This window comes from Camelus ferus, chromosome 8 (assembly GCF_009834535.1).
Source record: "Camelus ferus isolate YT-003-E chromosome 8, BCGSAC_Cfer_1.0, whole genome shotgun sequence".
In the NCBI taxonomy this organism is placed as follows: Eukaryota; Metazoa; Chordata; class Mammalia; order Artiodactyla; family Camelidae; genus Camelus; species Camelus ferus.
The window spans coordinates 63,668,861-63,694,195 of record NC_045703.1 but is presented as its reverse complement, the minus strand read 5'-3'; the positions used below and the strand labels follow the sequence as shown (position 1 = coordinate 63,694,195).

Sequence of the window (25,335 nt, the reverse complement as noted above, 5' to 3'; positions counted from 1 at the left end):
TCCACCCAAAACTTGGGACAAAATGCAGGTGAATTCACAGGAAGAAAATGAATTCAGATGCTTACATGTGTTGAAGGGAAGAAGGAGCTGGGAGACTCCCACAGCCCAAAGCAGACCTTACCAAGATCAAGAAGTTTGCTAACATGTGATTCCGTTTCAAGAGAACTAGCATCTCAATGAACACTGCACGTTGCAGAGAAAATGTTTAACCTGAACTTAGTCAAAAACGCAAATGGGAAGGGACTTTATGACTCCTCTAGTTCAGTGATGCTTCCTGTCCTTATCCTGACTGAGCCTCTGTGATGGTTCATTCTATGTGTCAACCTAACTGGGCCCCGGGGGTGGCCAGATGTGGAGTCACACATTATTCTGGAAGTTTCTGAGGGTGTTTGGGGATGAGAGTCACATTTAAATAGGTGGACTGAGTGAGGCAGACTGCCCTGCCTACTATGGTGGGCCTCACCCAATTAGCCGAAGGCCTGGCTAGAACAAAAGTCTGACCCTCCCCCAAGTCCTCCTCCTCCTGCTCGATGGCCTTCAAACTGGGATACTGGCTTTTTCCTGCCTTTTGACCTGAACTGAAATACTGGCTCATCCTGGGTCTCAAGCTTGCCAGTCCTCGGACAGAACCACACACACCATCACCTCTCCCAGGCTCCAGTGGACTGACTCACTGTGGAGCTTGGGACCAACCCATCAACATAATCACATGAGCCAATTTCTTATAATAAATCTCTTTATATATTTTTTCACCCATCCTCTTGGTTCTGCTTTTCTGGAGAACCCCGACTTATACAGCCTTCATTCCCATCAAGTTCTGGGGCAGAGTAAGCCACCATCAGTCACACATGTATTTCAAATTTCAAGGCAATATTTATCTTGTTTTCAAGGTCACGGTGCTTTAGAGAGAATCGGTCGGAGAAGTTAAATGAGGATCTGTGGTTGGATAAGAAATAAGGAAATATTTGATTTTTCCTTCCACAGACTCATCACTGTTATAGAGAAGGACGTGGAAGACGACACAGATAAAAGTACGGGGAGGGAATAGATTCAGATGCTTGGGTTACCTGGAGGGAAGAGAGAAGCATAAAGGCCGGACCCACAAGCTCAAAACAGACCTTGTAATATTGGGAAAGTCTGCAGACACACACGATGTGTTCACAAGGGCACTGGGAACCACACCTTCATTTCTCAGCAGAAGTGGCTGACGCCCAGGAGGGAAGTGACTAGACCAGGCTCATGTAATAAGCTGGCCCCTCCAGGCTGGCCAAAGTCCAAAGCTGATCGGATGTGAACAACATGTGGAAACAAGCTTCTAGGGAGTACTGGGAACAGAGCCCTGAACCCCAGGTCCTCTTGCTCATAAGGCAGGTATCTGCACAGCATCCAGGAACTACTTAGCAACCTTCATGTAGATCCTCATCTAACTGTCAACCGTATTTCTCCCCACAAATCCCAGGGAAGATGTAAGATGATCCACACTCCCGTTTGTGCAATGGTTTTGCCCCTCCACTTCCGATCAGCCTTAACATTCATGTTCAGCCCAAATTTAAAGTCATGTTAACTTAAAAGAAAAACATATTTTATAATTATCCCTCAAAAGATGAGATAAAGACACATTTTTAAAGATGAAAAGCAGAAAAGGCAGTTTTGTACCTATTACACATGCTCCCCTCAGTACATTTCAATCATCATCATCACTAAAATAGTAACGTTACCTGACATCACATCTCTCAGAGAAATTCTGGAGATTTTTCTTCTAACGTTATCCAAACCAAAAATGCCCCAAATCCATTCCCTTAAACCAAGACTTCTTCCCCCTTTTATTCTAAATTCCATAGAAATCAGTATTTGTCCCTAGATATTTCTTTATTTTTTAAGATAAATAATAGGACATGAAAATCAAAACTCAACTTCTATGTACATTGAGCTCTCATTTCTTTTAACGTCTGTGCACAAAACATACAAATGACATGAATGAAGAAAACTCATTCAAAGGAGGTTTTTTTCAATTATCCTTCAGTGTAAAAGGACAAATAATTAACAACAAAATTAAGGAGGAAAACTCTCATTTTTAAACACTGACACAAATGTAATGCAAGTTTCCTCTTTGTTGCTAATACAGCTATATTTATTTAATGAGCTCAGAAGGGCTACGGTCTGCTCTAGAAAGTGGGAGGGGGAGAAGGCGGCTAATGCTAAAAATAACAGATGAATAAGTGATCCATAAAAGAGATGACAAGGACATTCCTGCCACACCCAACACTCCTAGAAAAATATTTTCTACTTCTTAGTCATTTGATCACAGCATTTAGTCATTTGTCCATTTCTAGGTTGGTCCTAAAAGATAATTCGTTTTCCCTTTTTGGCAGAGCAAGTTGAAAAACTCCCACGCGCTCCCTAGTATTTTCCAAGGACTAAAACCTGCCTCTGCAGAAGCAGCCAGCTAGTAACACAGAAGGCACTGAAGTTAACTGGTAGTTAGAACAACCTGCTACAGTTCAGAAAATCAGTTTTGTTTTGTTTTCCCCTTTGAGATATAATTCACATGCCGTAAGGTTTGCTTGTCGAGTATATTTGCAATAAACACATTTCCCATCAAATCAAGCTGAAAAATCCAAGTTACAAAAACAAGTAAATTAAGGATTAATTTCTACTTTGGAGAAAACCATTCATTACATGGTTCCTTAGCACACAAAGCACGATCTGATTCACAAAAGTCTTAACCGAGAGGCTCAGATCTGCTCCTACGAGTGCAGATTTGTGTTCAAGTTCCAGCTCCGCCACAAGACAGCTGTGTGACACTGGAACATTCCCCTCACCTCTCCCAGAGTCTACTCACTCACCCATCAACTTGATCGTATGGAGTTGTTGTGGAATCATACATGATCATGGCCCGAGACAGGAGTCCCGAGAAACAGAGCCAGAAACCATGAAAGTGGAGAGCGCAGCAGAAGAGAGGATGTTCGCTGGGGAGTGAAGGAGCGAAGCCCAGGGAGAGAAGCCAGGAGCAGGTGAGGAGCTGGGGGGGGGGGGGAACCACTGCCAGGAAAAGGAAAGGAGACGCAGGGGCATCCACTCACTACCCGGAGCCAAGTACCGGCGAAACAGACAGGGCGTTACAGACCCCTTTGGAGCTCTTATTTCATACAAGGAGCAACCTTATACACAAGGGATAATGACAAAACAATGCATGATAAAGAGAGCCCCTGAGAAGCATGGGCGTACAGAAGGGTCCCTGATGGAATGGGGGGAGGGGGTCCAAGGGCAGCTCCATGCAGGCACTAAACCCTTCATCACAGACGAGCCGGGGTGAGCCTGATGCCAGGGGTGGGGGACGCAGCACATGTCCTGCAGATGTGTGGTCTCTGTGGGTCCTCTCTGCCCGAGGGAAAACCCAAAGAAAGAAGCACAGGAAGCACAGGAAGTTTGATGTTGTAGATAAAAGTCAAGGTGGGGAGAGGTCCTCAGGGACTTTATCTTGTAAGCAACAGGGAGCCACTGAAGGACTTGTAAACCCAGTAATCACATGGTCAGATACGCTATTTTTGTGGGGTGGGATGCAATTCGGTTTATTTATTTATTTAATGGAGGTACCAGGGATTGAACCCAGGACCTCATGCATGCTAAGCAGGCACTCTACCACTGAGCTACATCCTCCCCCTTCAGACTCACTTTTTAGACCAAAACACTCTGGCCTTAAACAGAAGATGTATCTGAGGAAAAGGTAAGCCCGGCAGCCTCTGCAGCTTGACAGGGAAGAGAGAAATCAGTCCTCCCTACCCCTCCCTCTCTCACCACCTGCACATCATGTGCCTGAAACTTCAAACTGCCAGGGCAGGGCAACTGCATCACTTCCGAGCACTCTGCCTTGGCTCATGCTGACCCCTGGCCTGGAATTCCTTATCCTCTCCTGACTGACTCCTCATTCTTCAAGGAACAATCCTAGCATCCGTCCTCCAGGAAGTCTTCTGTGACTACACAGGAGGTTCAGCTTCCCATTTGTGCTTGTCTTCCCCGACACTCTGGAATATCATTTGTTCTGAATTCATTCTATTATATGTTGAAATTATATGCTCAGCTGTCACCCAGCTTGGCTGAGAGCACCGTTGTGGCAAAGACAGCCTCTTCTTCGAATTTCCAGTCTGCACGCTCGCCTGGCCCAGAGTATGCACTGAACAATTGTTCCCCTCCTGCCCTCCGGCTTTGACCACCTCCCCTGTGCCCGCGGAAGGAAGCGCCTGTCTTGGTCCAGTGGCTCTGTCATCAGGCCTGGTCTCCCGCCACCCCCGTCACAGATACCCTCCAATGCTTTATTCCCCGAGTGGCTTCCCCCCAACACGTACCCCAGATCACATTTTCCTCAAGGTTTTGTTCAGTTTGTTGCCTTCACTGCAGTTTCCAACTGTCTAAGTTCAATCAATCCTCTTTATATGATTTTGAAACTTTAAGTAAATATTTAAAATGAAGCCCACAGTCCACAAAATCCAGAGCAGTCCCAAGCCCAGCGGCTGGGAGCTCGCTCCTCCCACCACGGCCTCCCTCTCTGGCCTAATTAACACCCTCCCACCCCCACCCCACCCCCAACCGGAGTGAGAAAGGGGCAAAGGCAGGCAGTGCATGGGAGTCGCCTGGGAGGAGGCCATGCCTGCCTAAGCAGGGTGAGGTTTTATCCTGGTTTACTCGTTTGAGATAATAAACGGAAAGGAAAATAAAGTACTCACTAGACTTAATTTACAGCTCTTCCTCCCTCGATCTTCAAAAGGCATCCCACATGGGGACTGGCTGCATGGTCTGCTCCACACTGGATGTGCTCAAAGGCTCTGCCCTACAGAGTCCCGAAAGGCCCGGGGACAAGGCCATATGATGGTCTCTTTCAAGCAAAGCATGTCCCCACTCTTACTATGATAGTGCCTTTTTATTTGCAAGGGCCTTGACAATGATCTCCTCCACCCAAAGCACTTCAAAGAAAATCTGTTCCAGACTCTTCATCTTGCGTGATGTAACGTGCACTGTAAGTTCAGCTATTGTCAGGCTATAGATGACTATATGTGAGTGCCCCGGGATCTCTGGGGGAAAGCGCTCTGTAAATAAATATTTCTTTTATGGAAAATAAATTACAGTGAAGTTGAGATTTTTAAATGGTAATTGGATAAAGCATTGCTCCTTTAAAGAAGTTTTTAAAAGGCACTTTAGAGAAAACTATATACTTACGGGATATTTGGAAGATCACGTTCTTATTGATCTTGATTTGTAAATATCTTTGCCTTTGTAGCTTCGCAGAACATTCTCTAGTCAAAAACCATCTCATAAAAGTAATTCTAAGCATGTGCTTGTTTCCCTTCCTCTTTTGTGTCTATAAATAAAGAGCAAATAGCTCTCTTTACAACCATCTAGCAAACGAGTTAAGGGCAGTGGGCATGGCAATTGGAACTCACGTTACCCACTGCAAAGCCCTCTGGGAAAACACGAATAAATTACAATCTTAGCAACTGCCGAATTGGTAAGGAGAATATTTTCAGGTGGAACATCTAAAGATCAACCCAAATTGTTTCTTACCAGAAATTCACAAATGTGATAATGAGGTGAATGTGTCTACGGAAGGAGACGTGGCAGGAGGGCAGTGGGGAAGGGGTGGGGGAGGGCAGAACTGAAACGAAAAATTGGCAGCATTAGGACATATGCTTAAAATAACTGATGTAATGACTCCGTCCAAGAATGCATAATGGGCCACAATTAATAATTACTCGAATTCTTTACAAGAGTGTCTCTTCAAGCCAACTAACCACCTTAGACCCTTGGATTTGTGTAGGGGTTTATGTCAAAGCAACCCCCACCTCCAAGAGAGAAGGGTACCAATTTTGACATTATAAATTAATCACTGGGGAGGGGGGCACAGCTCAAGCGGTAGAGCGCGTGCCTCTCATGCAGAAGGTCCTGGGTTCAATCCCCAGTACCTCCTCTAAAAATAAATAAATAAACCTAATTATCTATACCCCTCCCCCCAAAAAAGAAGCCGGCTGGATAAGTCACATGCTGGATCATCAAACCTGCACTCAAGTCAAGAAACACTAGAATGCCTAATAGAAATGCAAATTTTAAAAACAATTAATTAATTAAGCATTTGCCAGCCATGAAAAAAGGAATAAAGTTACATTTAATAAAAGTTTAAATTTTTAAAAAATGTTTGCTTGGACTTCTTGAAAAAGAATAAAAAGGAGACAACCAAACAAAAAGGACAGAAGCTTCTCAATGTGGACCAACCTCCCTTTCCTCTCCCTGGACCTAAACATCTGACAGTATACAAGGACCTGAAAACTCCCAGTTGGGCATCCCTGCCAGTGGACTAAAGTATGGCTTTGAAGCTAAATTTTAGAGAGCCAGTGGAAGACAAAACCACAGCTTTTCCCACTACAGTCAGTATGAGACTTTTAATTGGGGCACCTGAATCCACGAGTTGCTGAGCTCCTGATGCCCACACCTCGTCCAGCAGCCGTGACCCCATCAAACCCCCCCAAACCCCTCCACCTCCCTCCATTCTCCTTTACAACTTCCTTTTCAATTCCTAGTTAAAACTAGTCTGTAGTTTGTAGTCTGCAAGCCGGTATTCCTTAAACAAACAGGATGTTCTGTTTGAGGAAGGAACGTTTCAATTCAGGAACATAGGAAACTATCTTTGATAAAAATTATAGGAAATGATGCACTCTGAGAACATTTTCCATACAAATGGTTCAACTTCTGTCGTGTTACTCTGGACCAGGCCTTCGTAACTGCACACCCAGAGCAGGGCTGCTCCACCACCTAACGCCTTTCTCCACTTCAATCTGCCCGCCAAGCCACTGCCTGATTCACCTTCCAAAGATAACGCATTCATCATGCTTTTCACCCCGACGTAAAAACCTACATTCCACCCTTAGATCCAGAGGCTAAAACATACCTTATATCCCAGCCTTGTACTTAAGACGCTGAAAAAGCTGCACCAGAGCCTGCCCCACCAAACGGCCAGCTGTTCATCCCTTCCGAGCCCAGGAGCTGCAGGCCAGCCCTCCGTCACTCCTACAGTTGACCCTTGAACAGGGTTTGAACTGCCTGGGTCTCCTCACATGCAGATTTTTTTCAGCAGTAAATACCACAGCACTCAATACCACAGGATTGGGGTTGGTTGAGTACAGAGGGGCAACCATAAGGTATACATGGATTTTCGACTGCCAGAGGGTCGTTGTGTTATTCACGGGTCAGTCAAACCTCCAAACTGTCCTACCACGCTCCCCACCCTCCTCCCAGCCTGGACTAGCTTTCACGCTTACACACCTCTTACCCACTTTTTAAGTTCATGACCTTCCAGGAAGTCTCCCTCCACTTCCTCAAGATCACAACACAAGCTCAACCCCTGGTCTCTCATAGTATTTGACGACTATGCCAGTTAGTCCTAATTTCTACCATTCTAGAATATTCTTTAGTTTCACATTTCCAAGGCCTGCTTTCTAACTAAATGATACATTTCTCAGAAACAGTATCCGTATTTTATAATCATTTTTATTTCTTACAGCTACTGGCATCTGTTAGGTATGTCAATATCTGAAGATGGACAAATTAGTGAGAGGGAAGAATTGGGAAGGGAGAAAGACAACACAGGATATCAGAAAAGGAGAAGCAAAGATGGAACCAGGCATCATCAGAAGATCTGTCTCAACTGCGCCATCATTTAGAAACACCCAATGAGGGGGCAAGAGATGGGAATTACTCGGCCATTCCACTACTGCCAAAGATATGGCCCAAACTCTTAGTGGATCACAAATATGTCATTTGAATACACACTTTTCATCAGTTTCTTATAAACAGTCAGAAATTTCTTCCCACACATTCTAAGTTCTCCACAAACATGCAGATGGAAAAACATTCTAAGCAAGATTATGTATCAAACACAAGTAGAAGATTGATAATGTGTTGTTTAATTTGTGATTTAAGTCAAATGCTACAGGGAAGACGCATCTAGTGGAGTATCCAAATTGTTGTATTACCATGGAATTTTTTAAAGAACCTGGTCTCTCTGTAGTATTTAACCAGTAAAAAGGATGAAAATTCAGGAACACACCAACCCGTCTTCACCCTAGTCTTCTTCAAGTTCCCAGATCACTTGACATTGATTTTGAAGGGACTGTAGTGGATACTGTTGTGCATCACCCGACCCCCTTTTCAAGGAAGAGGCATTCTTTCCCTCAGCTGCTCATGGCTCATGGACGGGTCCCTCTCTGGAAACGTGCCTCCACTGAAGGCAGCTGCCTTGACCAGCTGACTGGTGTGCCTTGCTACAAGCAACTCTGAAAGGCCACCCACCCTCACCCCAGCTCCCGAGCCCCCGTGAGACAAGTTGGGCACAATTCAATGTGTCGCTCCTTAATCCAGCTCCCTCATGCCCTTACTCCTGAGAGCATTCTCATTAAACTCCTCACAAGCAAAACTCCATCTCAGTGTGTTTCCTGGGGAACCTGAATGGAGAGAGAGGTGCTAGAAATGTCACTGACACTTGTCAAAGTGTTCAGGTTGTCCGAGAAAAGGAAAATAGAAATGAAGCTACTTCCTCTCCACTAAAATCCAAACAGCACAGAAACTAGCTGTTTAATTATTATCTGAATGTGGAAACAGGCCAAAGAATGCATTTTCCTTAGCATCTTATAGGTTATAGACAGAAGAAAAAAATACTATTTTTTTTGGAATCCACAGACTTTGGAACAGCTGTGTTACACCAAACCACTACTTCCAGAGCCATCCTCTGTACCAGAATCTCACCTGCCTAATCTTCCAGTAATTTTATTATAAAATTTTTGTTTGGAAAGTGGCAATATATGAGAGAATCAGCTAGGCAAGAAGGCGCTACTTAACCTTAGGAAACAAGATATGGTCACAAGATGTTCCACCACACAGACACAGCCACCAGAGGCAGCGAAGCACATCGCATCACCCACATGGCAAAAGCGCAGCCAGTAAGTGCGGGAACCAAGAAGCTGCAGAAACCATTTCCCCCACGTGTGTAAGAAACAGCTCCCCGTCGGAGTAATGGGAGCAAAGGCTGCGAAGTGACCCGCACCTGGTTTTCGATGGCCTTCCTGTTCTTTGGGTCGCTCACCACGGACAGCTGCAGCTCCGCCATCTTCCTCATCTTGCTGTCCATGTCTATTTTCTGAATGAGGCTTCTGGTCTGGTTCTTCAGGAGCCGAACCGTGTCCTCTTTGCCACGCTTCTTGGCAAAAAGGGATGCGCAGGCCGAGTGGACGGCAGTGACCCAGTTCTCCAGATCTGTCTGGCTGGTGGCCTAAACCCGGGGAGGGGGGAAAGAACCAATCTGGAAGTGTTTCACCACAAAAGTGTTCGCCAAAGTGGCTGGCTGGCTGGGCTTTGATGTGTTCAAACCCCAAAGTCCCTTCACTTCATAAAAACTGTTCGATTTTAAAAACACACCCAACCAACTGAAGTCAGGTTCCCAGGCTTCCTGGGCTCCAGAGGGCCTGGGGGATATTTTCGGGATCCCACATGGCCCCAAACATGATGGAGAGACAAACTAGAAGCAAGCTAGACACGAACAACAGGACACGGATAAGAAAACCAGGGTTTAGCCATGCATTATACATTATGCCGCTCATTAAAAAAGCAGTTTATCTTCATGAATACTAGGACTGAGAAATAGAATGTGAAAATACTAGGAATAAAATGTTACACTTTGAAACCTGGATACGAAGTTTCATCTGTGGTATGGACTCAGCCATGAAAAATAACAATGAAAGAACACTGGAGGGAGAACACAATAAAACTAAAATAGTCATCTCTGAATACTGGGACTATGGTGTGAGGTTTTCTTTTTCAACCCTTCAGTACCTTCAGACACAATGACCATACACTATTTCTATATAAGAATATTTTAAGAACAATAAAGAAAGTTTGAAACAAGCAGAAGGGACAAAGACATAAGAGTCTAAGCAGGTGGAAATACATGTTCAGTTTTCCTCGATGCCCAGAAATAACCACACACATTCAGGCCATGGAGTCAATCCTCCAATGACCTCTGGGATCAAACAAACCTATTGGAAAAATTTCTTAAAAACTAAGGATATTTTGCCTGAAACACAAAATAGAAGATTCATTTCATACTTGCCCCTAAGTTCATGTAGATTTAACCCACGTACTAACCTCTCCTACAATTCCGATGAACCCAGTGCATTAATTTGCTTTAGTGCATCACAGAAAGTTTAAGCAGCCTTTCTGTTAAAGGAAGGAAAATCCAGTCTCAGACCCTGACTCTTGTCAGCCAGGGCAGGTTGAGGATGGCAGTAAGGCTAGAGGCCCAGTGAGCTAACCTGGTTAAGTGCTGGGACGTCCTATCGTGGAGAACACTTCAGAGAATTCTAGTTTCCCAAAGTCAGCCAAGAAACAGCTATGTTGTTCTGCAGGGGTCCTGGGCACAGCCAGGCCCAACTTTAGCAGAGGCCTGCATCTAAGACCTACGAGGTTTTCTGTGAGCCTTCTGGCCGGATGTACTCTGCAGCCCAGGCTATGTCTGCAGGCAGGACTGGGTTTGCATTGGGAGGTATTCCAGAAGCACACTTCACTTCCTGGCTGTTACCCCCACTTCTCTGGAGTTAACTAATAAGAACAGCAATAATATTTAGCATCTCTTTAGCACTTAACACATGGATATTATATTATTTATCCGTCAAGCAATCCTGGAAGCTATCAGGATCCTACCGATTGAAGGTCTGAAGCTCAGAGACGTTCAGTGAGTGCTCCAAGATGACACAGGAACTCAACAACAGCACCAGGATGCACATCTCAGCCTGACCTCAATACCGACGGCGTGACACCGCCATCCATGCTCTACGACGTCCCATTTGCCAGAACGACTCTAAGAATCATTCAGTAGATAACCTGACTCTTAATGTCCTAAGGCCACTTCCACAGGGAACTGATATACAGAGCATTGGCCAAGGAGGGTTGTCCTGAAAAGCTCCTTCTTTCACTTCCGCTGGGATTCTTGGGAAGAATGTAAGGCTCTACGATCCATGTTCTCTGGGTTTCACTTAAAAAAAAAAAAAAAAAGCCTCCACTCTGGGAATTTCAGATCTTGTGCCACTAGATCATGAGCTACTTCAGAACAGGAGTTGCCAAATTTTCTCTTTGTTCCTGAAGAGCATCTCATGGGCTACAGCCTGGACCATCGTGGGTGGGTACCCCAGAAATGCTTGCCGCATGAATGACCACATTTGTGATGGCCCCACGGCACCTGGCAGTCCGCAGGAGCCAATTCTCTTGCTTAAACCCTAAAGTCTAACAGCTTTTACTCTATTTCTTTGCTAAGTTGTGCCCCTTAATTCTGAACCTTCTCACCCTAACAGGACACAAGCCATCGCTGCTTCTCTACGTTTAGAAAGCTCAGCAGTACCTGGAAAAGGTAGACGTCTCCGAAGGAGTTGCTGAGGCAGAAGACATTTTCCTTCTTAGGATGCTCTGGGACGGACTGCACTATGCTGTCTTCTGCAAACAGAGCACACCGAGGGGCACTGCTCTGATCCATGGAATTCTTCCCGTAGGTCTCGTAAAACAGCAGCGTGCATCCTGTGAGAGAGAGAAGCAAAACGGTGTCCCTGTCCCATGTCCTGAGGATCTACCCAGGAGACGAAGGGGGGTGAGGGGAAGGAAGGGAGAGAAAGAGAGGGAGAAGGGAGGAAGGAAGGAAGGAAGGAAGGAAAAAACTGAATGAGATTGTTTAATACAAAAGGAAATTCTCGTATCCAAAATATGCCTAGTTGTGTATGCATCAACTCAAATGAAAATGAGATTTTTTTTTACAAATATAATACCAGTAATAACAATAGCAAACATCCATTGTTGCTCAGTCTGTGGCAGAAACTCATCTGGTCCCCAAAGCAGCCCTGGAAGGCAGGCAAAGTTATTAATCCCATTTTACAGATGGAAAGCTTGAGGCATTACACTACTACGCAGGTCCCATAGCTGGACCTCAGTGCAGCAAGGATCTGAATGCAGGCACTCTGGCCACAGAGCCGTCCTCCTTAACCCCAACACCACATTATTCAGGAAATCTGAATGTTGGAGGCAGAAGAAAATCCCACATTCATTAACTAAGGGAGCTTCTATACTTACAATGCGTGGTAACAAGAAACTGAGTTCACCTAGGGAACTTAAGAGAGGAAACGGTAACTAAATATCCCTGAATTGCAAAATATTATCCTAAAATGCTGCTAAAAGATGCTTGCTTGCAAGTACATGGCTTTCCCTTAATAAGCTAATCAAGTCTTGTAGGTAGATGTTATTAAGGTTCTACTTTGAATATTCGATTGGAATGTCTTCTAATTAGATGTGATTTTTAAGCAAATTCTAAAAGCTCACAAGTATGTTCACTTGTTGACTATCCCTTAAAACCGTCAACCAATAAAGGTTTTTGAGCACTTCTCGTGTGCTGATGAATCATGCGGTCACCATCTCTATAGGCTCACGTCCCTTGCTTCGCAAACACTTTTACATCGACTGTGAAGGAAGCCCCAGCCCACTGTCACCTGCACTGTAGCTGAACGGGGTCCCCTCATGACTGCTTTACACTACTGTGTTATGAACCTTCATTCACAAAAGTTTAAATGTTTTGAAAACTGTCTCACTCTTACCAGTTTCATTTCCTCCTTTAAAAACAGCTCTTCATGTGGACAAATAAGGTGATACAATGGAACCCGGCGTAGCACAGAAGCCAGGGGAAACACGCAGGACCCCAGCTCTGCCCCCAGAAACAGCATCCCCAGGGAAGCGCTTCCTCCCTCCATGGTACTTCAAGGTCTCGAGAGGCACTGAGCCATCTCCCCTCCCACAAACAGAACTCATCCAAACTCAGAGGCTGTGAGCCTCTTAGAACAAGGGAAAGAACAAGAGGGCAGGGGACAGAGCTGCTGCGGCAGGTCTGAGCCCGTCCCTTCTTCCAACCACTGATGCACTTAGAAACAGGACACCAATCTTTCCAGCAGGAAGGCCCTTCTGATGCGACTGCTGCATGTGTGTGATGTGCCACGACCTGGGGACCGAGGACAGGGTAAAGGTCACCGAGCAACATCAGCTCCACCCAAGTTCGAATTCTTTCCGAGAGGCTGATGTTGACTTCCCAGTTCCCCTAACACCGAGCTCCCAGTGGCCAGCATTTGAATCATTACATCTAGAGGAAATGAACACAGTCTTGAGCAGATGCCAAGATGCTGCCAACCCTGCCACCCCACCTACAGCAGAATGCAGCGCTCCTCATGGAAGCGTGACACCAAAACAGGACATTTCATTTTAGAGCCGGGCCAGGAAGTAAAACAATATGCCGAATTTGGTTGCCATCCAGTTGAGAGAACAGGAAATCCACCGTAAATCTCTTACATCGAGTTCAACTTAATCTGCGGCGCTGATGCTCTGATGCGGGGGCGGGGAGGCTGGTGGAAAGAGGCTGCCCCTGTCAGTGGTGTCTCCTGCGCCCCCCCAAGTGCTGTGGCTGTCAGTCCTGCCCCGCCCCTGCCAGGAGCCAGCGTTGGCCTGGAGGGTTGATGGTGGAAGTAGGAAGAGAAGGCAGATTAGAACAGCGAGGAAGCATAAGAAGAGGAGAGGCGCTCTGAGCAGAAAGTGAAGGGAGAGAAATTAGTCTTGATCTCTCCAAAGTCCACCTTTTCATTGACACCCACTCAGTCCACACTCATCCCTCCTCCCCTGTGACGGGCAGAATGACCAGCATCCAAAGTTCCTGTATGAACCCCTCTCCAGACATCGGTCACCTGCCGTGTGTCCTGAGGGAAACCTTCAACGTCCTTGCCACCTACTCTGCCCAGGAAGTCCCCTGTGAACCGCATGAAAATCCACTCATTGGAAAAGACAGATGGAAAGCTGAATTACCCTTGTTAAAAATTTATTACATCCTCCAAACCCCAAAACAGCATCTGTGCCCTTAGCATACCTACACAGTCAGGGCAGGCAGGTAACCAGCTGCTTTGCTGCGGGCTGGCTGCTCTCTCTGAAGAGCACTGTTTCCACTTTATTCACATAGATACTTCAAGGGTAATTTTAAAATTCTGCTTAAATGCACATGTGTGTCTATATATACACATATATGTTTTTAAGTAAGATTAAGCCACATAGTTAAGTCCAAATACTGCAATGTGGATATTCTAAGCCAAGAAAGTTGAACTCAACATAATGAATTCCCAGAGAAAAGAGGTGTAGAAAACCACATGGAAAAGCTTACGCTGGGGAAAAAAACATCTTATCTTATGCCTTTCCTTGGCTGCACAGAAAACAAAGGGCTGGGAGCTTAATAACACTTACACCTACAAAGCACCCTTTTCCACGGGTCTCCAAGTGTTTGCAAGCAAGGCCACACGCAGGACTGCAAAGACAAGTCAGAGCCATCCCTGAAGCCAGCAGCCAGGAGCTCCTGGGGTGGCTTCCAGGAGGGAAGACAGGGTCCCGGACATGTCCTCTTCCAACCTTGAGTGACACCTGCCTGGACCTCCCCTAGGAAACCTCCAACAACCTGGTGTTCCACAAACGTCTCCAGCAGCAGGGAACTCAGGAAGGCAGTGGGTTTGTTTTTTTTCTGTTGTATTTTTTACATTAATTCAGAATCAGCTTGTCTTCCAACTGTTAGTCCTGTCCCAGCCTCTGGTGAACCAGAATAAATTCAGTGTCTCTTCTATAAGACTGTTACAGTTTCTCTCACCCCAGTTCTTATTCCTCCATAAATTATTAAACATTGCTGATCCTTAAGCCACCCTCCATAAGGCATGGCTCTAGATGCCTTTGTTGTCACCCATGGCCCTGCTTCTCAAGCTGGTTGTGGACACACACACGCCCCCTTCATCCCCAGCCCCCACCACATGTGGTGTACATTGAGGGTTTTCAAAGCCATAAGACAGGAAGGGAACAACTTTCCCAAAGCATCAATTTTAATAAACAAATTCTATGTTAAAAAATGCAGGACACATCACAGAGTAGCGTGCAGCCATTCTAAACACCATGTAAATAGGACGCAGCTTCAGGCTGTGATCCACCAACAATTCCAGACCCCACTCCCGAGGGGGCACTTTCACTCTCCTCTCCAGCTAGAGAGGTTCGGCTGGAACCTTTTCAAGACTCACTGTCTCGTTTAGGAACAAGTTTCCTGCAGTATCATCCCCCTCAAGGAGAGAAAGGGCCAACTCTGACCCAGGCAGAGGCGGGAGGGAGTGATGCAGCTGCGTCTCTAACGACCACGAGCACTCTTTCAATTACTTTTCTTTTAGCCTCATCACATTGGAAACTCATTCTCAATGGCCTGCAAATCAAAGTCCCAAACCTTTTTCACTTGTAGTACTTTGCAGCCAAACTTCGCTATCCTGTACCTGAGGAGGGATTTGATTATTAAGTTTTACAGCATCACTTATCCCTTCAAAGTCTTATCTTGCTAGATTCAACCCATCATTCCAACTTTCCAGACCTCTTCCGTCATCCAGTAGAAGAACCCGTCCCCCCAGTACGCCTAAATCCTTTGCCTTCCTTGGCCACAAGGTACCACAAGGAACCAAATCCAGAAAAGAGGTGTGCGTCTGTGTGGGATGCGGACTCTTGGGTTTTATAAACCCTCCAGGGAAAGGTGTTGCTTAGAGATGAGATGCCTTCCCAGAGGGGCTTCTGGATAGCTATGAAAGGACGCCAGCTCCCCAAGACTCCCAGTTTCTAAATTGGGAGGGCGGGGTGGGGGGACACTGCAGATGGCCCTGGGCCTTCCACACACACTGTGTGCAGTGTTTCTGCTTTCTCCCGTGAGAAGGAAGGGTGGCTGACTTTGCCCCCCACGCTTGGTTCCTCTGACAAAGAGTCACAGGACAGCTGTGCAGAAACACCAGAGGCTGTGGGCTGCTCTGCTCGCACCTGTGTAAATCAACACAGTGTTGACTCAGAGCCTCGTGCTTCCTCAGGACACTGAGATCCCGTCAAATAATTTACCCATCGACAGTGAGCAGGAGATCATCATTTTTAAATGGCAACGCTGGTGACAAAGTTTTATCATCTTAGCAAAGCAAATGCCTACTCCTGTTTCCTTTACATCAAAATAAAAAAGAGGCATTTGTCTGTGATGACGATTAGTCCGTCTTAATTCACAAAGGTGAGCTGACACAGACCGATTCATGCAGATGAAATTCTCAGCTGTACAAGGTGGGGAGGATGCCTCGCTGCAGTTCTGAACACATGCAGAATTCATGGTCTATATTCCAAATAACTAAACTACACTTAGTCACTTATGTGCCGGGCCATCTACAAGCCAAGGAGAGAGGGCTCGGGAGAAAACAGCCTTGCCTACACCCTGACTTTGAACTTCCAGCCTCCAGAATTGTGGGAAAATCAGCTTCTATTGTTTAAGCCACCTGTTCTGTGGCACCTTATATCCACCCAGTCTTTACAAGATCCAGTCTGTAACAGAAGCATCTCCCCCGACCCCAGTGCAGGAAAAGTATTAAAGAATGGTATAGAAATACCTACAGAGTAACAGGCAATAGTTATTAAATTCAATCATTACTCATTAGAATGAAGCCTAGATCTAAATGTTAGGTGAGCCGTATCATACGGGTTTGAGAGAGTATTTGCAGGAAAGCAGGCTGGTAGATTCTGGATTCGATGCCTTCACATTAGCTCAAGTCCGGCCTGGACTCACTGGCATGTCCCGGGAGAGAGGACAGTGGAACAAACGCCTCCAGGCGCCCTCCGGGTGTTGGTAACACGCTTACCTTTAAGGGTCACCCAGTACTGCTTCCACTTCCTCCGCGCCACCAGCTCGAGCTTCCTCTCCTTCTGCAGAGTGAGGAGGGGTTTGAAGAAGAGCCACCCGGCCTTGCGGACCACCCCTTGCTCCTTCTCAAAGAGCAGATCCAGCTGCTCCAAGGAGCTGAACGACTCGCTGCTGGACTCGGCGGTCTCTGTAGACGTTTCGAGGTTCTCGGTGTTGGTCCTGCTCATCTCCAGCTCCCGCATGAAGTTCTCATAGATGTTCTGCTGCAGGGGGTCGCTGCCAACCGCGTGAGCAGATTCGCTTCTGTGGGATAGCATCTGAGCCGAGCCCCCTGACCACAGGGACGCAGGCGCCAGGGAGGGCCCCTGCGTGTCCGCGTTCAGCCCCTCCGAGCGGCTGTCAAAGTAATCACTGCCCTCCTTGGACCTCGGCTCCTGTGGGCAATGCAGATGATGACCCGTCAGAAGTCAGGTGTAGCCAGAGCACCCCTTCCCTGACGCGGCACGCGGGCAACGCAGCGGCTTACTAATAACGATGCTGCAAAGCAAGATTCTTTTTAACAAAAAACGCATCTTTAATCATCAAGTCTCCATACCAGAAAGAACTACAGAAACAGTATTGCTCAACCTAATTTATAGCCAGTGGAGTTGATGCTTAAAAACATAAACAAAAGTGGGTAAGGGGGACAGCTCAGTGGTAGAGCACATGCTTGGGGTACATGAGGTCCTGGGATCAATCCCCAGTGCTGCCATTAAAATAGATAAATAGATAAATAAAAACCCAATTATCCCCCCAAAATGTAAACCAAATACCCCTAACTATCCTTAATCTAACCTCCACTTAGCATCAAAAAGTGAACTAGTACATTCAGAACACACTAGTGAAGATTTCTGCACTGATGCTTCTTTGCTAATTGTGAATCAGTACCTCCCGGGAAAGAATTCAGGTTCTTGCAGGCTGTTTTCCTTCTGGATCATTTTGAAGCTAAATTAGAAGATCACTAATTCCAGGGTCAAGGGGGGTGTTGTCATATATAAACTCTTCTTCTTCTCCCTACAGTGAACAGTCTCCAACATCTCATCCCCTGCCCAGGTCTATTTTCCCTCTTTAGAGTAAAAACCATGCACCTGGGGTTCCTTATCCACAAAGGATCGTGGCTAGTAACTGTAGCTTTGATTTCATAACTAATGTTTTTACTTAATTTGGAAATTCTTTCATGAAACGAATATACAATTTATTCATTCACATTCTTTTATTTGAACTAGGAATACCACAGCATGATTCTTAACTTTACTATTTATTCCCACACAAAATCAGCCATGGGCATTGCTAAATAAAATTAGTATTCATCTGATAACCACCATTCCCTATAGGACAACCTACCCTGAAGGGAATTCATGCATAGCGCTGAAAACACAAAGGTTTCCTCTAACACCTAGACTAGTGGTCATTCAAGAAAACAATTTCACAGAGGCCAGCCACTGGTCAATAACAGTAAGTAAATTTCTCAGCAGAAAGTGTCTGCAGAGAGACACTAACACACTCATCTACTGAGCAGCTAGTTGGTTTTCAACTATATTTCCTTATCCATTAAAATAAAAAGGAGGGAAAACTGTTCAAGGACCACTGACTAAAGACCTTATTTTGAATACTCCACTGTGCACAGGGGTTTTCTTTTCAGAAATGTCATCCAGAAATCAAGCAGCAATTGCTTGCTATCTTTCCTAGGAAAATCATCAACAGACAAGCACTTCCAAATACCCAGGGGCTACATAAACAATGGGGTTGAACCCCAAACATAGCTGTTACTAATGCAAATATTATTTCCTGCTATGTTTACACTATGGCCCATAGTCAGATTTATTTATACACTGATACTTATGCAAGAACAGAGCAAATTAGCCAGCTGCGGTGAGTCACTTAGACAGGAAACTTTCAAAATAGTCTAAGATTGTTGTTGGTTTTTTTTCTCAACTGTCATTTTGTTGTTCTTCAAAAGCTCCTAGGAGGTGAAGAGATACCTCACATTTAGCTAGTATTTATTGACATTACTTCAGCTATGTATATGACTCTCTGACGCAGCGCCAGCACGCCCGGGACTGCCTCTGATGCCCAGCAAGAGCTATAATGGGGTGCTTTGGAGCAAGCAGAGTCCTGCCAGAGAAAGTCATCAAGTGTCAAATTTAAATATAACCAATCAGCACTCTTGACACTGTTTCTCCTAAGAGGGAGACTTAAGATGGAGTGCTAACTTTTAAATGTTCAACCACGGCAAAGCAGAGCAAATCTTCCTCCTTGAGAAATGGGCAAAGATAGCATTTTAGCATTTATAACTGATTCTTATACACAGATGTGAACTTTCCCAGTCTTTAATAAATTTAGAAAGCTTTCTATCTAGGATCCTGATAGCTAGTGCCTAATTTTCAGGCTAATGGAAGGATGGAAGGAAGGAAAGAAGGAAGGAAGGAAGGAAAGAAGGAAGGCAGGCAGGCAGGCAGGCCGGCCCCTAAACAGTCCTGATCACTGTGTTAAGGGTGTGAAACTAAGATCCCTGTTATACATGAACATGAAGAAGTCAGATTTTCAGTTCCTCCCCCAACAGATAATCATGAACGATGGATAACTTAACCCAAGGACAAGAGCACTAGGGCAGCGAGCAGAGAGGAACTCAAGAGCGGTCACTAAATTCCTTGGGAGCTAAAGGAAAACTAGCCACCATTCCTCACTTTCTAGGAAAAAGCACCAATGACACACTGTGTCATTCTCCACGGGCCATTTTCCTTCATTTCACAGCAAGGGCCACTATTCTTCTTCTGCAGAATTTCCCTGTGACTGTGCAGCCCTGGCTGGGCAGTGAGGGCCTAAAATTAAGAGGGGCAGAAAGCCAGGGTCTGGGTGTCCTGACTCTCCTGTCCGACGCAGCAGACGCGGTCAGGCTGCCTCTCAGACAGACCCGGCCCTCCCCCAGGGTACAGGGCAGGATCATTCCGACGCCCTCCCTCCCTTGGAGTCAGGCGTGGCCACATGACTCGCTTTGGCCAATAAATGCAACGCAAAGTGAAATGTGTCACTTGTGAGTGGGAGCCTCAAAAGCCAACACAGGGCTCTTTCTCCCTCTGCCACGGAGGCCCGAGGTGTCCTGGATGGTAACTGCTCAGCGGACCTGAGGTCCTGGGGAGGAACGATGCAGACCAGAGCCGCAGCGTCAGGGAGACACGTACTTTGTGCTGAACCTCAGAGAACTGAGGGCTTTGTGTTACTTCAGCAGAACCTAGCCCACCCTAACTGACAGAACAGAAAGTTTACCCAGGACAGAAGCAAGGCCTCACAGGTCTCTGCATGGCTGCATTAACACAAAGTTTACCAGCGTCAAACGCGTACTGCTCTCCTGCACGTGTGTCCTCTCCCCCTTCCCCATCTTTGAATAGTGTGATAATCTTTTTCAGCTGTGTAAGTTTTTTTGCTGATTAATCTGCTTTCAGGCTCTAACTCCCCAGAGTGGTTGAAGCCCTATAAAGAAAGGGTTGCTTTTTTTACATCACTTTTTTTTTTTTAAAGTCAGAACAAATACATCTATCCATCATGGGAAGACTTTCTGAGCCTTTTCTCTGCTGATGTACAAAAGTCTGTGTGTAAGAGAACCGGTGTTTGGTATCTTACTAAATTATACTGTCACCAACTCTGCTTCTATGCACTGACTACATTTTTAAGGATCCAAACCTCATCTTCACGTTCACTTGTGAAAGAAAACCAAGGGCATGGCCGATGGAAGTGGCATAAATATCAAAAAAAAAACTACATTTTATCAACATTATCATAGTTTTGCTATTACAAGTACTTAGGTCAAGATGTTTTCAAAACTGTTAGCAGTCCACGAGGAGGTGGTGAGATTAAATACATAGATGCGTCATGTACTAACTCATCAATAGAAATTTTTAATTTCCCCAAAGGATAATATCAAACTCAGAAAGACTGCGCATTGCAAAGTGACAACCATCTCTCTCCCTTTCTGTTTAGGCTTTAAGAATGAGCTCTAGCAAAATTCTCAGTTAACCAGTTCATTGCGGAAGTCTCTCCAACGCTGCTGTCCTTGCTAAGAACAGTTTGGCCAGGTCTTGGGATGAGGCCTGTGGAGTTCATACCAGAGTCCAGGAGGCGAGACTGCGCTGAATGGGAGAGACTGAAGTGGAGGGTTAAGGATGAAAGTGCACATCTAAGCAAAAGGGTAAAACACACACACACACACACACACACACACACACACACACACACACACACACACACACACACACACCCCTACAAACACCTGCAAACAAGATGTGCCAAGGCTAAACTCTTCGCTTAAGCCTCGGGACCACGCTCGGCAGTAGCTTTGGCTAACTCCCATTTTTCAGACAGGAAAGCCAAGGGCCTCTCTCCTTGCGCCCCCAGCTTTGCTCACCTGGAGTCTCCTTTTCTTTCTGGAGAGGCTTCCCGTCCAGTCGCTGATGCGGCGCATCCTGGCTTTCAGCGTGTCCTTCTTGGAAGGCTCCTCGCCCAGAGCCCTGGACTTGCGGCAGGGGAGGGTGAAGGACGCGAACTGCCCGGGCTCCCCACGCTCCACCCGCGCCGGCACGTCCATGTCGGAAGCGAAGGAGACGCGGGCGCTGAGGCTGCTGCGTGCGCCCACGAAGTCATCGGAGAGCCGCAGGGCCGAGGGGGCCAGGCTCCCCAGGGTGGCGTCCGGGTAGGGTTCCCGGAGGGACGAGAGGGAGGCGCTTTGGCTGAAAGGCTTGGGGGCATCCCTGGGCGGGAAGCCGGCGTGGAGGCCGGGCTCGGGCTCAGGCTCAGGGGTGCCGGGCGCCGCGAAGGAGCCCTCGGCCTCGCTGGCCTCGCAGGCGGGGCCCCAGGGCGAGTCGTACCAGGACGACTCGGAGCTCAGCGAGCTGCCCTTGCTGGAGCGCGGGCGCGAGGCGGCGGGCGAGGCGCCGGGGCTGGGCGGGGAGCCGGCCGAGTAGCGCAGCAGCTGCACCGGGCCGCCCGAGGCCCCCGCGGGCCCCGCGCCGTGCGCGCCGCCGCTGTGGAACTCCACCCGCAGGCAGCCGTCCAGCTTGCCCAGCGTCTTGATGAGCACCCGGGGGCTCCTGCGGTCCTCGCCGGGCGGCGTGGACGCCGCGCTCTCGGGCCGGCCGTAGCAGTTGAGGAGGTGCCCGTTGCAGTCCCTGGGGGCCGCGTGGTTACCCGCCGGTGCGCGCCCAACATAGTGGAAGCCGTTCTCGAGGGAGAAAGCAGCGTCGCCGCCCTGGAAATCCGTTCCCGGGGCGCTCGTCCTGTGCTTGGAGTAGGCGCTGCCTTTGGACACTTTGCACGTGGGTCCACCCAGTGGGAAGGCATAAGGCTGATTGCTCTTAAAACGAGAGAGGCAGCTTCGGGCCAGGGACCTGGACTTGTAACCGGTTCCGCTGCTTCCGTGACCCCATGCGTGCAAGGACTTGTCATCTTTTGCATGAAGGCCACGGATTTTCAGGGAGCAAGGCTTTTGCTTAGCACCAGTAATAGTATTGCTATGATTTTTTGATCCTTGAAGGGTGTACTGACTCTCGGAGTTCCCCATTGTAACCTAAATTAAGAACAGTGGCATCAGTGAGAGTCACGATCTAAATTATATTCCATTATACCAGAACTTTCTTATTTAAAAAAAGAAAAAAAGAGTTCTTCACATGACAAGGAAACCAAGCAACTTCTCTGGGGGCCTGACACAACTCAGAGAAGCAGAGACAGGAGTGACTCACTGCATTGGCTCTGCTGCCGCAGGTCAGCAGCCAGACAGACAGCACTGCACGCTCCATGCCAGTGATTTCAAGCACATAATTTATTATAGGGTGTTAATTCAGAAACTGAACAGGCGTAAGAATCAGCTTAAGACAGAGACCTCTTAAAAGCTTAGTATGGGGAGGTTTTAAACCAATGATTCTTGAAATGAAAAATGAGGGAAAAGTATCTTTACTCTGTCACTCCAAAATACACTGATTTTCCAGTGACCAGAGAGATATATTTTCATTATACATAATCTATCAGAAAAAGCTAATACTGCACCCCAATATAAGTGATTATTGATGAAAAACCACCCCATTTGTAATAACATGACTCCAGGTACCACACTGTGTTAGAACTTTCGTGCATCCCACAGAGTACGAACACCTCAGAGGACAAGGACTGGAAGTTCTCAAAAACTAGGCACAGATTAAAAAGAGGGGGAAGGGGAAAATAAAAGCTCTCCTTTGGGACAGAAAAACATTTTAATTAAACTAATCTCTAGAGCTTTCCTGAAGTCATTAAGGGTCCTCACTTTAGCGCATGATGAGAGAAAAAAGTTTGAAGCTGACTTGTTAGAATGTGGGTATCTGAAAAAAAAAAAAGGTTAGATTCTTTCAATTCCCTTTAAAACCACAATTTGCTCAATGAGTCTATTAGCTAAGCCAAATTCAAGGTGAACCTTGATCCAAGCCTTCCCCCCTCAGGCTTTCATTAAAACCAGGAGATCATTGTTTGAGGCAAGTTGAAGGTGATAGCTCCAGATATGTTTCCAAATATATTTAGTAGGTTTGTCATTTTAATTCTTTTCTGCCTAAGAATGTACAGCCACAAAACAAGTCAAGTGGGCTGACATTCCTTTGGTGGCAGTTATAAAGCACAGTTAAAGACACAAACAACCCTGGGGGTGGGGGGTTGGTGTCGGAGCTCAGTGGTAGAGTGCATGCTTAGCATACGTGAGGTCCTGGGTTCAATCCCCAGTACCTCCATTTAAAATGAGTAAATAAATAAACCTGATCACCCCCTCCTCCAAATCCAAACAACAACAACAAAAAGAATATAAAAAGAAAAAAAAATGACTCAAATAACAGGGACAAATAGTTAAACTTTACTAACCACCTAAATCCCAGTTGTACAACTGGACGTGAACCACAGCTCACATAAGCCGGATTTACCTGCAATCTGGTTGGTGCCCTGGGGGAGGTCAATGGTCACTCGACTTGACGGGGTCCTGGGGGCAAGGCAGCATGGTGAACAGGAGCGGGCAGTGAGTCCACGAAACGATCCTGAAAACCAGAACTATGAGAAAACTCGGTCAAAGTAAGTAAACGCAAAGCTTTAATGTAAATTATCTGCAGAAACATGGTTGTCCAGAATCCCAGACAAAATAAATGCCTGTGAGCTCCAGGATTCATCAGGGTGGTTTGGAAAATGGAAAAGAGGCCAGAACTGTTCACCCAACCTTGCAAAGGCCTCTAACTCCATCCACACGGTCTGCCTGCCGTCAAATGCATGCCTTTGTTTCAGGAGAGAGCAGGTGAAAGGGTGGCTGAGAGTCAGGGCTCATCTGTCACCACCACTAGGAACACAACTCTCAGACCCGCCGCCCTGACAAGATCACAGGAGCATCATCCTGACACAGCAAGAACAGGTCATTGTTCCCTGTTTGACAAAGCAGCAGAACAAAGCCCCAAATGTAGAGTCACAGGGAAACGGTCCTTGGCTCAAATACCTTGTGCTATATAGCTGACCCCATAGATGAGAAAACCCCATAGGTTTTCTCCAGCACCTGTTTGGGCCCCGCCGCACGAGTAGAGGCAGGAGGCCCACTTTTGAGGGGAAGGGGATGGGCTAGGGGGGAGGCTGCCACCTGGGCTCACTGCCGGACACAACACCTTTATTTTCTCTGCCGACACAGGGAGCAGAGGTGTGAGGGTTCAATAGTGACTTTTCCCCTCTTTAAAAATAAAAAATAAATACAATACACATAACATAAAATTTACCACCTGAGCCACTGTAAAGCGAAAAGGTAGTGGTGTGAAGCATGCTCACACTGTTACATAATCCATCTCTAGAAAGCTTGTCATCTTGCAAAACTAAATCTCTATTCTTATTAAATAATAACTCCCCCATTTCCCCAGCTCCTGGTAAAACCATTCTATTTTCTGTCTTGATGAATGTGACTACTCTAAGTACATCACATAAGCGGAATTGTACAGTATTTGTCATTTGTGACTGGTTTTATTTCACTTAGCATAATGTCTTCAAGGCTCATCTGTCTTGTAGCAGGTGTCAGAATGCCCTTCCTTTTCATGACTGGATAATATTCCACTGTATGTATACACATTTTGTTTATCCATTAATCTGTAAATAGACACTTCAAGACTGCTTTCCACCTCTTGGCTATTGTGAAAAATTGCTGCTACAAGGTATACAAATATCTCTTAGAGACTCTTGCTTTCAATTCCTTTGGGTAAATGTAAGTGGAATTGTTGGATCATACAGTTATCCTATTTTTTGATTTTTTGAGGAGCCACCATCCTGTTTTCCATAGCAGCTGCACCATTTTACATTCCCATCAAAAGTACCCAAGGTTTCAATTTCTCTACATCTTCACCAGCATTTGTGATTTTCAGTTTGTTTTTTTTAAATAGTGGCCATCCTACACTGTGAGATGATATCTTATTGTGGGGTTTGATTTGCATTTCCCTGATGATTAATGATGTTGAGCATCTTTTTATGGCTTATTAGCC

At 46.3% G+C, this 25,335-nt stretch overlaps 1 protein-coding gene across 7 annotated transcripts in view; it reads right to left on the bottom strand.

Annotated features, from left to right (window-relative positions):
- Positions 1 to 25,335, bottom strand: part of TIAM2 (TIAM Rac1 associated GEF 2) — a 211,995-nt gene that overhangs the window by 79,594 nt on the left and 107,066 nt on the right. For 6 of the 7 annotated variants that reach the window (XM_032485226.1, XM_032485232.1, XM_032485225.1 and 3 more), the window contains 5 exons: positions 23,758 to 23,881; positions 21,231 to 22,388; positions 16,788 to 17,223; positions 11,435 to 11,607; positions 9,089 to 9,313 (listed from right to left, as the gene is read on the bottom strand). In XM_032485226.1, the coding sequence (XP_032341117.1) occupies positions 9,089 to 9,313; positions 11,435 to 11,607; positions 16,788 to 17,223; positions 21,231 to 22,382 (1,986 nt within the window). In that variant the 5' untranslated portion in view covers positions 22,383 to 22,388; positions 23,758 to 23,881. The remainder of the gene's footprint in view (positions 1 to 9,088; positions 9,314 to 11,434; positions 11,608 to 16,787; positions 17,224 to 21,230; positions 22,389 to 23,757; positions 23,882 to 25,335) is intronic. The other variant, XM_032485231.1, reaches the window with a different exon arrangement.